This window comes from Oncorhynchus kisutch, linkage group LG5 (assembly GCF_002021735.2).
Source record: "Oncorhynchus kisutch isolate 150728-3 linkage group LG5, Okis_V2, whole genome shotgun sequence".
In the NCBI taxonomy this organism is placed as follows: Eukaryota; Metazoa; Chordata; class Actinopteri; order Salmoniformes; family Salmonidae; genus Oncorhynchus; species Oncorhynchus kisutch.
This window is the reverse complement of record NC_034178.2, coordinates 47,368,453-47,381,665: the sequence shown is the minus strand read 5'-3', so window position 1 is coordinate 47,381,665 and position 13,213 is coordinate 47,368,453. Positions and strand designations below refer to the sequence as shown.

The 13,213-nt window shown below is 42.2% G+C and overlaps 1 protein-coding gene across 5 annotated transcripts in view; it reads left to right on the top strand.

The window, feature by feature from the left end:
- Positions 1 to 3,120: 3,120 nt before the first annotated feature.
- The window catches only part of LOC109891160 (GATA-binding factor 2-like), a 12,623-nt gene continuing 2,530 nt past the window's right edge, over positions 3,121 to 13,213 (top strand). The window contains exons 1-5 of one of the 5 annotated variants that reach the window (XM_031825220.1): positions 3,121 to 3,455; positions 4,022 to 4,399; positions 4,941 to 5,531; positions 9,424 to 9,581; positions 12,896 to 13,021. In XM_031825220.1, the coding sequence (XP_031681080.1) occupies positions 4,168 to 4,399; positions 4,941 to 5,531; positions 9,424 to 9,581; positions 12,896 to 13,021 (1,107 nt within the window). In that variant the 5' untranslated portion in view covers positions 3,121 to 3,455; positions 4,022 to 4,167. The other 4 variants (XM_031825219.1, XM_020483495.2, XM_020483494.2 and 1 more) reach the window with 4 other exon arrangements.

Below are 13,213 nucleotides of genomic sequence, written 5' to 3'. Positions count from 1 at the left end.
GGAGATGAATGGAGGAGTAAATGGTGTATTTTATAATCACAATAACCAAGGAGGGGAAGTAACTTCAAAGAAGGCCTGATCCCAAAATCAAGCAAGGTCACCTGCATCCCCTGATTGGGCAGAATTTGTTAAGCCAAAGTCCTGTCTCATCCATCCATAGGCTACAGTAAAATGAGAAGATACATGAATCTAAATACCGTCAGGTCAGCCTTGGTCAGTCAGGTTTATGGTTCTGATAGCCAAGAGATAGGCCTATAGCTAATTGTCTCTCAAACTTGCACCTGCTCACCTGACACCACAGTTTTAGTGATCTGTCAAAATTGTCGATAAATGCAGCTTGGCAAATTATGTTATGTTAGAATTTTTTTTCTCCCAAAATTATATCAAAGTTGGCCTCATATCCTTTCCAACGGTCTATCTTGAGTTTGTGCAGAGTTGAACTATCCAGAATACCAGTGGTTTCTCTGCTGTTGTCCTTGCGTTCAGGCTCTTGAGTGTCTCGTGCGTGTAAAATATGACTCCCCACGAGCACCCGGGTTTGCTCTCTCACAACAGGGACTTGCGCCTTTGCAATCAGTCTCTCTATCCCTCAAAGTGCAGCCTACTTTCCAGCTTTCCCCGGAATGTAACATACCCTGATGTCACATACCCTGACCCGGAAGACAGAGGGTAGGGGTGAAGTAGGTTGGGTTATCTGACGCATTGTAGGCTATTAGTTTCAAAATTCCTGAAATCCAGCTTCTGGTCTGATTGAAAAGAGAGAGAGCATTTTCCCGTTAATAATGATGATTGCTTTATAACAATAAAACAATGACGAAACATATAACATAAAGTCTAGTAGGCTTTAGTGTGCGTATATAGGCTAGTCTATATGACAATAACCAAATAATAATAATAGCCTAATAATAATTTACTTTGACTTTGAAAAGTTTCATTTGTTTAACCTAATTCAAAATAATTTGATTCCACAAGCATCCCACAAGTCCTCTGAAACGGTGCCACCTTCCCGTGGCTGGGCTAGAAACTGTCTGGGCCCTGTTGTGCATGTACCTGCTGCCTCTCTCGCCTCTTAAATCCGGGCAAATTACCAATGACCAGGGACCATCTCTCTGCTGAGCGAACTCACACCGTGGCGCTCTATCTGCCGCGCGCCCCACATGGACAATGGGAGAGCGATGAAGCGCGGTGGGAACAAACAGGTTAGCAGCGCAAATCCATGTCGCGACATTTGCTAATTATCAGTGTGATTACTCCTGCTCTGAATGCCTTTTTTGTTTCCCAAAGGTACCTATCCCATCTTTACGAAGACCCTTTGCTATATATAGCACAGAGCACAGCGGGAAAAATAACTATTGTCTAGTAGCCTAGTGACAATGTCATCAAAATAGTAGGCCTTATGTCTCAGAACATACACACATACTCTGGCTATAGGCTAATCAATGTATTTATATTGCCTGCTACTTATAACATTGTAATAACTGGTAGAGAGGGAACTGATGATAGCACTTTGCCCTCCATCCAATCAAGAATGATGTTCACAGCAAGAGTGCATTAAACAGATATTTTTCAGCTACGTGGTGCTCCCCCAGGCTGTGTCCAGTCCTTAGTCCATCAGACTGCATTTCTGCGCTTTATTGATTGCGTTTCAAATTAGACCCAAAGTGTTCTCTGGGGTCAAATCAAATCCCTAGTCGGGCTAATGTGACCAAATCTCGGTTTCGCTGTCTTCTGTCGCCACTGGATCTATGTAGACACATTTCTAAACCACATCAAAGGTCAAAAGACTGTACTTTATTCATTATTAATGCCACTATAGTGAATATCTATTGCAGTCCTCCCAATAGAGAGTGTCTTTGAATGTGTTCCTCGAGTTCATCCTTTGGGACGTAAGCAGATCTCGTGCTCCCCCATCTCCCTACTTTAACTATTATTAAAAGTTAATTTCCTGATGATTCTTTTTTCCTCCTCTAAATTGCGGTGGCGTCAGATAGGCGGCTAGTCGAGCTCCCTCGTCACAAAGTTCCCTGTCATTCATATTCACTCTCCCGCCTTGCTCTGCTATAGACTGCACACACCGCTGGATTGTAGTCCGGACAAGCAGAGTTAGTCACTGAATGATCCACTGTTATCAAGTGTTTCTGCAGGACGCAAAGCGACCAGGAAGTGGCGAAGAGCCTATTACAAATCTATTTGGAGGAGCTATGACACATATTACATACCAGCTGCAATGTGCTACCCCGACTCCAAAATCAAACAGTTTCTCAACAAACACGCACCATTCTCTCATGTGAGTACTCAGGTTAAATAGGTGCGACGATATTTTTGTAAAGCTTTACCCGCAGGATACTCCTCTCTCACAGCCATCACAGACCGGTGGCGACACTGTGTCTTTGCGCCCGTGGCTGGGCTGCTGGGTTCTTTGGGGTAGTTTTTATTGTGACCACATAGCCTACTAAACAAACCCCATTTAGTGGCCCTCTATGGCTGTGGACCTCTATGGCTGGTACTTACCCCCTGTGCTCTGCTGACCTGCCAGTCAAAGGAAGCATTAAGATGTAAAGCAGCGTGTGATCGCCCCTGATTCACAAACAAAAAACAAGTTTATGACATTACTGGAAATTAAACACAATTAGGCAAAGACTTAAGACAGACAGACATCCACAGACGTCACACTGGCCTACACCACAGCGTCACTGTCCGAAAAGCGATCTAATTTGCGTAATTCATAGACTGAACAACATGAATAAAATGTACATTGGAGTAGCCCATACTGTTTGTATTATTACGCACTTTTACGCATGTGATTACAAATCTGGCACATAGTTTAATTTAGCCTAAATACAAAATAGAAATACTCACGAGTAGCCTATTTATGGAAAACACGTTTTTTATTAAAATATATAGTGATCATTACACTTGGCATCAACAAATAAATGTCTCCCTTGGTTGAGAAAGCATTGATGTGTGGGCGGTAGCCCGAGGCTGCATCTTTAATAAGGTGATTAATACGCCCTGGGATCAGTGGGATGAGACCAGTAAGGCCTACACTCAGGGACCATGGCTGTTTTCTCGCTGGTGCTTGGGCTGGAGAAGGTGAATGGCATGGAGATTCCGCGGAAGGAGTTGCCATAATCAGGGAAGGCAGAATCCAATTGGATGTCGCGGTGTCAACGCTAAATCTAAGACCCTGCCCTTGCACATATGATATTGAATTCACTGGCACCAGTGCTGACAGTTAGTTCAGCTGTATGTTGCTAAAGCTCTATCCGTCTCCAACGGAGTTTACCCAGACGATAACCCTAAACCCAAACCAAGGAAAACAGACCAAAAATATTTTGCCAAAGATATTCCCCATAAATTGAGTCAATACAGGAAAGGAAAATACATTTGCTAACTGAAGGAAAATTATCTCAAAGGGGCTTGAAAACGGAATAACCAAACCTGAGAAAGTCAAGGTATTTACATGAAATCTGTATTATTTATTTTCCAAATTGTGTATGAAAATATATGGCTTCTTACTATGTAAGAATGTTAACTGTTTGTTCTGAGTTGGCTACTGACGATTATTAGTTTACTAGCTAGCCTATGACGTGTAGGCATGGGTTCAAAACTATTGCCTACTTATCTGCGCGCGTAACGGTGAGGATGGGTCGGTGATTTCATGTTCCTCGGAATGGGAGTGGTTGGGGACGAGTGACTCGATGTCTTTATGTCTTATGTTGCATATTCACATGCATCACTTACAAAACGCACCTAAAAAGGAGCAGCCTTCCCGAGTTCTTCTCTTAGGACTAGACGACCACACAGAGATAACCACGCAACACCTTGTAAATGCCTCTGAAATATTAACATCCTATTGTTGGTCGCATTACAGTTATAAGTCCAGTTTTAAACACGACTCGATGCCTGTTGAAGAAGGAGAGCGACAAGAGGAACTCATCGGACTACGAGTGAGGACCGATGTATTGGAGATTGACTAGCGCAACTTCTTAACACATTTATGTTTTGTTTTCCACAATAGGACATTTTTATCAGGAGAGGGAGACGCGTTTTTTTCTGAAAGATAAAGCGAAGAGAGGACGGTTCAGGAACACACTGTCCTCTCCCTTGAGAGGCTCCTCTTCTCTTTTCAACCTGTTTGCCCCACACGGAAAGACTCACGCAGACATGGATGTAGGGGCTGATCCGTCTCGGTGGATGCACCACCATGCCGTACTAAACGGCCAACACCCGGACTCGCACCACCCCGGCCTTTCGCACAACTACATGGAGCCCACCGCACAACTTCTGCCTCCGGACGAGGTGGATGTTTTCTTTAACCATCTTGACTCGCAGGGAAACCCATACTACCACAACTCCGCTCATGCGCGGGCCAGAGTGTCCTACAGCCAAGCTCACGGTAAGACGTAAAATTCACTTTGCTAAGTGACTTACATTTCAGGATAAAGCGGGAATTATTGTGGGCCTATATTCATTGAATATTTTCTTCAAAATTGTCAGAGCGGATTGGAGCCTATTTTTCTCAAATCAATAAAACAATCTTAAAGGCTTCTTCTGCAAAATAGGTCCTGCATGTTCCAATGCATTTACTAGACCAGATATCTGTATTTGTCATTGACTATAAAAAACAAAATAAAAAACGATGACCCAACAACAGAACAAACATTTCTGGGGTTATCATTTCACTGTTTTTGTCTGAATACCTGCGAACTGTGTATTTTGTGCCCCTCACGAATCGAATAATACCTTGCACAATGATGGATTATTGTCGGATTATTGTCACCCAGCATCAACAGGTGTAGGACTGGTGTACCAACTTTCTCTAATCCTATGACATCACATCATCAAGAGGGCAATGAGAGTTGTAATGGCCATATAATTAGTAGGTGTAGGCCTATGTATTCGATCTAAAAAAACAGATCGTTCTTCTATTCTTACAGCTCGCCTAGCTGGGGGTCAGGTCTGCCGGCCACATCTCATCCATAGCCCGGGAATTTCATGGCTAGAGCCGGGCAAAGCAGCCCTCTCAGCGGCCCACCATCACAACGCATGGGCGGTCAGTCACTTCAGCAAGACCGGGCTGCATTCCTCAGGCTCCGGGGCTTCAGGCGGCCTATATCCCTGCAGCAGCAACGCCAGCACGGCCTCCGCCTCCTCGTTAACGCCCGCATCCCATTCGAGTCCCCATCTCTACAGTTTCCCCCCGACCCCGCCGAAAGACGTCTCCCCAGACCACGGGGCCGCCTCTCCCTTGTCCTCTACCCCGAGAATGGACGAGAAGGAGTCTATCAAGTACCAAATGTCCCTTTCTGACGGAATGAAGATGGAGGGTTCCAGTCCTCTCCGAAGCAGCCTGGCATCAATAAGCGCCCAGACCCCCTCCACCCACCACCCCATACCAACCTACCCCACGTACTCTCTCCCGGCAGCGCATGACTACGGGGGCAGTCTGTTCCACCCTGGCAGCCTACTCGGAGGATCGTCCTCCAGCTTCACTCCGAAATGTAAAAGCAAAACTCGGTCGTGCTCAGGTGAGTCTCCTCTCATCTCGAAAATGTGGCATTTCAGATGTTTGTACTACAGAATAAAATGATGATGACATAGCCTAATGATGATGGCAGTATTTTATGTATTATTATTTTTATCATCATCATTATTAATATAATTATTATTTTGACAGAACACACCGAAATTACTTTATTGGACTAGTCTTATGCGCTAGGTATATTTAGGCTGTTGTAGCATTATCACAGGTTTGTTGTATCTAAACCCATTATTGAGTTAAAAACAAATAGCATATCTTAAAACAAGAATAATATGAAATATTATGGAACACCGTTTAAACTAAAAACAGAAACTAAGGCACATTTTAGACCAAAGCTACTTATGTAGGTATAAATATATATAGCCTATAAAAATATATATATAATAGTTAGCCTAGAATTAATATATTATTTTATATAATACTCGATATATTAACGCCTATGTTTATTTTACATGCATGAGAACATTTCCCCTAATATACTACTGTTCTATAAGACTGGTCCTTTGTGACAAATATCCTGAATAAAACGTCTTTGGTATTTTCAAAACCTCCAGTTTAATGGAATTTGATTTACTCAGTTAGACAACTTTCCATTAACGTCCTTAGAAAAGGATGACAATATCATTACAATAAGCCTCGACGTGTGGTTTGCAGAAGATAATTGGGATGAGGTTATCTTATCTGGGTGCATGTTGTTAGCAACTTCTTTCATAGCTATTTTCAAACACACCGGTTTCTTTCGTGGCCAAAAGTAAACACAATCCGCTTCAAAGAACCAGTAGGAAGCTGTAGGCCTCTACACACAAACACATAAAGCAGTGTCACATATCCACATAATAGTAATCCTGTATGTGAATTGCTTTGCATAGCCTATTGATGAAGAAGGATATCTCAATCTTTTCATCCCCATGAGGACAAAAGCAGATATTATGGTGAACTATAAGAAATAGACTAATTACATATAAAAAGGCCATTCATAACTGTTTATTTGTTATGGGGGGGACAGATACAACAATAAGAGGTGGTGTGAGGTTATGATATACAGTGTCTTCTTCGTCGATTTTGTCTGGCCTTATTTATGCAGCCACGTTTTTAAACAGTAGGCCTACTCCCTATAGGTCTACCGTTTCCTCTTTATTAGGCCAATTGATCATATCAAATCTGCATATTTTTTTAATAATACAAATCAGTTATATCAACAGATATAATTATAATGATAGTCTCTGTCTAATAATTATAAGAAACCTTGCTTATTCTAAGCTGTGAAGACACAACGTTCCCAGTGTCCCAGTGACACAACTTTGCCAGTGTCCCAGGTCTGAGAAATGTAGGGCCTAGCCCCAGAGGAATAATTTGCTTAGGCCTATTTGGTTGCAAGGGACAGGTAAAGCATACTGCCACGCCTCGAGCACCGCCCCGCACACACCCAATACCTGTCGTTCGGCTGAGCGTGGGCGCGCTTTGGCTGACACGTTTATTATCCTCTTTTGCAAACCGCGACTCAATTACGCTCGAGCTGCCTTGCCCTTAAGAATGACAAACTAGATACAGCCACGGAGATGTGAAAAGAAGATCTGCTAGAGCATATAGCCAAAACGAGACATTTCTTTGTTACATAATATAACATTGTCAAGACTTACATTTGGCAACTATAGGCTGAGCTGATTTCCTTGAAGCAGCCCCCTATCTTATAAACCGTCTCCCTTATACTGAGCACTAGTATTCATTTGTTAGAGAAAGAAAGCACCAACAAAAAAACAAATTCACCATATTTCATAAATAGGGATTAGATGTCTCAACATAAACCCTAAGAGTATTCTTAAAAATACAAATAAAAACATCTGTCACAGTGATATTATGGTCATTCTCAGACAAAGGCACAACTTCCATCAGGAAGACCTAGCTAGGTGTTTGGTAGTGAATCCTCCTCCCTGATAGATTTGTGTGTTAGGGGCGCTCCCTGACATCATGCAGGAATAGTCTGTCCTGTTTCTAGGAGCCTATCTCTGTGGGGATGTCCATTACTGGTGGCTTGCAGGACCATAGAACACTATAGTGTCACACTATTATGGTGAAGTCCCTGATCATGCATACCTTAGAGGTACTTCCTGTTTGACTAAACCTAATTCAGGCCCCCTTCCTCTCTCTCCACTCAGTCTCCCCAGTTTTTTCTCTCCCTCCTTCTCTGGCTGTCCATACTCAGCATTATCTGGAGCCACCAACAGAGGCAAAGGCCCACAAGCACACTAGTATTACCTCTACTAATCTAGACTGATAATCTGATCCACATTATAAGCAGCACAAACATGTAAAAATGGTTCCCTCAAACATTTTTATCTTGAGCAAATTTAAGGTCTGCTTAGTGCAAACTTTGTGAAACATTGTGAACACTGTGAAAATTCGGTTAAACTTCTGCTGCTCGTTTACTGTGAACACTGAGGCTGTACCCGCTTTAAGTTACAGTTTTAACAGTGGCCAAGTAGACTACTGTGGCTATTTGATCATAATGTAGGCCTACTAGAGTGGCCTACCATCAAAAACAATGGAGAAAAATGCATCCCATAACATTTTAACATGGCAATATCATTCAGCATACAGTAGCAGCCAATGTGTGGTGGTCAATATAGGCCAACATTCCATGAGACTATTGAAAAATACATGCAGGGTTTGACATTAATCTGTTTATCCACTTGTCCTTCAGACAAGGTGACTGAGAATGTTGTGTTGTTTGATGGAAGAAACTACTTTACAAAATAACATTCATTATTATTCCCATACCATTATTCCAGAAATGATGCTACCCTCTGCCTATTGTCTACTTAGCTTCTTCAAGACAACTGAAAATACAACACTGTTCCTTTAAGACATAAAAAAAATCTCTTTACCTGACTTGCTTATTCAAAGATGTCTCGAAATGCACACTTTTTGTGCTCTTGTAGGAAGCAACCACTCCCCCATTGTTATCTATAAATGAGCTATAACTGGGCTAATAACTCATTAACTATCAAATAATATAAACAAATGTGCACAGGTGGCTACATGCAGCTCTTGCATCTACGTGTGACTACTGGCATGAAATATGGCAATGGATATTTGCATATAGGCCCATTGCAGCTCTGATTGGTTATGGTACACAGGTCTGTGTAGAGTATGGTCCTGAGTCGTGCTAGTCAATGTAGTTGTATCCTACTCCAATGTGCTCTGCCTACAAGAAAATGTCTTGCATAGTTTGTTTTGTTTCAGTATGTTATATTGGAAGTGGCTAATATTGCGTTGATTCGAGCACAATTCCCACCTTAGAGTGAAACGTTGATAGAGTGAACTAAAGGGGAAAACTCTAGAAAGTTGAGTGAAGTTTAATCTTGTGCTTCTCTGCACGTGTTGATATTTCTTCTGCACGGCAGTTCAAGGGGAGCTGTGCTTCCACGCACAGTTTAGGGGGAACATTGATTGCAATCACAGCAAAATGAGCAGAAACGTAAGAGATAGCCTACAATTCATTGTGGGTGTATGCGTCCCAGCTGACCCAAAACTGACAGGGAGGAACTTAACCAGATCAAACAGAACAAAGCCTTTTGTTATTCCAAGAGTCTGCAGAGGGTTAAACACACACTTTCTTGCTCTCACACAAACTTCACACCAAAAACACTCAGCTTTCTCATACTAGAGATTAGAACTTAGTAACTAAAATTAATTCTCAAAACTTTTCCCATGCTTTGGTGAACCTAGTATAAAAATATGCAGTCCAGACGTACTTACATGACATTTTACTCAATTGTAAATTTCACTGCTACAGGTTACAGAGTTTTTGCGTATGATTAATGTGTCAGAGTTGACAGGTTAATTTTATAAATGTCCCTGTGCTCTCCCTCCACCTGCATGCTGCTCAGAGGGGCGTGAGTGTGTCAACTGTGGAGCCACCTCTACCCCACTGTGGCGAAGGGATGGTACGGGCCACTACCTGTGTAACGCCTGCGGCCTGTACCACAAGATGAACGGTCAGAACCGACCCCTCATCAAGCCCAAACGTAGACTGGTGAGTACTACGGAACCCCCCCCCCCCCCCCCCCCCCCCTAACACATGCACACAAACACGCACACACAAACACGCACACGCAAACACGCACACACAAACACGCACACACACACTCACACACCCACACACCCACACCCACACACACACACACACACACACACACACACACACACACACACACACACACACACACACACACACACACACACACACACACACTCACACACACACACACACACACACAGATCATGGAGTGCAGAGGTAAATAAGAGCACAAGGTGGGGGGGGGGGAGAGGGCAAGAAGGGCACAATTCCAGGAAAGTTATATTTTCCCAATCAGTTTCCGGGAATTGTGTTTCCCACTCACCCCTGTGCTCCTGTACACAGGCTGTTAGCTGAGTGCAGCTAACTTTGTTGTTTCTGCTATCATTATTGCTGCTACTTCTGATACTGTTACTGATATCAGGGCCAGTGCAGGCCTCTCTCTAGTCAGACAGCAGTTCAATGGACTATGTCAATGTTGTAATTACTGAAAACAGTCGTTTTAGACTTAATGTGCTGGTAACTCCATTGATTGCATTTTTTCTTTTAATTGTTGTGTTAAAATGAAAAGCTATGTTTTACATGTTACAGTATCTATAGCCCTGAGATAACCAGACTTTAAAACACCTGGTCTCAACAGTAACATATGCGCAATGAAGAATGCACATATATGAAACTCTGCGATGGAGGGAATTGATATGAAGATATAAATAAATAAATAAGAACAGAACATCAGTTGTGATTTAGATAATATTATATTGCGTGATGGCCAGTCGGATTTGCATCAAATACAAAAAGCAAAGAAATACCTTTCTCCATGGCCTGTTGAAAGATAAATGAGCTACCAAAAAATGATATGCATAAATGACAAAATAACTATATTCAAGATATGATCTGAATATTTCCTGCATTTATAACATTTTAAATAGCCCACAGCTACTGTTCGCGGGCCTAAACCTATTTGCATGTAGACTAATAAATCAATAGCATAATAATAAGAATAATAAGAATGATAGAAATAATGTAAAATAGCATATAATAATAACCATAAACGTATTTCACTGAGCTATAATTTCACTAGGCCCATAACCTCTCGATAATTGATTTATTCTGGCAACTCGTGGTTGATTTTTGCAAGAGCATTTTTTCCACGCCCCTCTTGAATACATTGGGATTTTGCAGAAATAGAGAAATTACTATAAAACAAACAGAGCCATTATAAGTGGGAGATCCATCTATAGAAATGAAATACATATGGCTTATAATTTCTGGTAATTCATATCTGAAATGCGGATGTATGCCTAATTAGGGTATGCCTATTCAAATGATTTACGAATTGGTTCCCAAACGTCTCAGGATGCATAATAGGATTATTAATATATTAATCAAAGGGTACGGATACTAGTATTGAAACGCATTTATGGTTGAGACACGCATAGGTTATTTAACATACAGTATTTCATGTCGACTGCGTTTTTTAAAGGACCATCCTAACTAAAGATCATATAATCCTGTGAGCATCTTAATAAGAGAATGGTCGTTTTCACAAGGTCTCTGCCGACGGCACCGAGCCAGCTATACAAAAGGCATCACCGCCGAGACTATTTAGAGACCCATTTTTAGATCATTTTTGAAACATTTGAACACTATCGTGACTTGAGCTGCTTAACATTGTAAGCATCAACGCCATAGGCCTAGGCTATGAATATTTGTGGCTTGAGAAATAATAGAAGTCCAAAGGATATTCCTGGACCACAATCAGTATAGCCTAAACGTGCACGAAAAGCATAATAACGTTTAATAACTGTCACTTTGGTCCTAATGACTGAACAATCCATTCACATTTTTTTCCATACGAGTCAGTGCCTGGTGAGTGTTTAGATACTTTTCTGCTCGCGTGTTTTCAGTGCTCGCGCAGGGGCCTTCCAGTTGTTTCCTATATCCGGATATCTGCGGGTACGGATAAGGAAGCGGGGGCAGCGCATGTTTCCGTCCGTGGCGCGCTAACTACACATACTTTTCTATAGCAGTGGTCAAGCCGGTCAGTCCTCATCTCATAGCATACAGTAAAGCGGACTGGCACAACATTTCAGGCCCGGTTATGTGCACAGAAAAAAGCGAGGGCTATCGAGATGCAAGCAGGGCGCACGGGGAGATAAAATACATGGATTTATGCCCTGCTGCCTGTCGGGCAAAGGTTAGGGCTCGAGCCTAGACTTATTTACTTGGAGAGATGTTTATGTAGGGCCAGGTTTACACAAATTGGGGCGTTTCTATTTGACTTAATAGAGGTAATTTGCACTAATCCATGTTTTAAAATGATCCGTAGCTGTATAGGGCCATGCACTATTCTGACTGAGGGTTCAGATTACCATATTTAGCTATAGGGGTATACTTGTAAATGTCTCATATTATTAAGTGTGAAGAAACCATCTGTAATAGCAGGGGATCGCACAGACAGCCCGGACACTGGAGGGCCTATAGCCCCCCTCGCTACCTAATCTCCATTCAAAAGCGATGCTTTGCATCTGACAGGAAGACCTTTGATAGTGAGTGTTCATCACTACTGTGTCTGTGAAATGAAAACGATTTCTCATGCTGGGAAAAAAACTGTAGCCTATATAGACAACCCATTACTTTCTTATATGATCTATTCAGCATTACTTTTATAGTAACATATTGTTTATTGTAGGTTAATACCATCTAGCCAACAGTCGGAGCGCACAGCGCTTCACACTGTTTGAGTGAAAGAGAGATGCGTGCTGGCTGGCGGCTAAAAATAAATAACACATTTCGATCATGGATAATTACAAACAATAGTCCTGTCATGATCTTTTTCGGAAAATGATCCATATCTGTTAAGATACTCGTTTTGTGCGAGTACTCTGGCACGCTCCTTGTTAATAGAGACCAATTAATTCACACGTTAACAACTATTTAGTGTTTTGATAAATATTCTGTCTGGGAATGTAAAGACCTGACACATTTGTATTGCATACTTCATTCAGTATTTCATAGCATTACAATGAACTATCAAACTGTCACGCAATATGAATAAATTACTGAAATTATATGCAAATCTATAACTATAATGAACAACTTTGATCTAAAACAGCATGGAATATTATATGTCCTCTCCGCTCCTGGCAGTCAATATGCAAATACTATCTACACACCTTCCAGCTCTAAAGTAATCCCCAACCTATTCTTTCATGTGTTATGTGTCCGTTCAGTTGTGGTCTAATAAATGCTTTCTTCATGTTTCCATCCAGTCTGCGGCCAGACGAGCCGGCACCTGTTGTGCTAACTGCCAGACAACCACCACCACACTGTGGAGGCGCAACGGCAATGGAGACCCCGTGTGCAACGCCTGCGGCCTGTACTACAAGCTGCACAACGTAAGTCTTTCACTGCTAACCGCCTGGCCTGACCGACCACCAGCCCTGCCCACACTCAGCCAGCCAGGTCAAGTATATGGACAGGTTGCATTGATTAGAACAGCATAAGAAAGAGGGATTGGGAGGGAGGGAGGGAGACAGGGATCCAGAGCTTGGCCCCTCAGACACACTGGGCCCCGTTGGTGTTTTCTT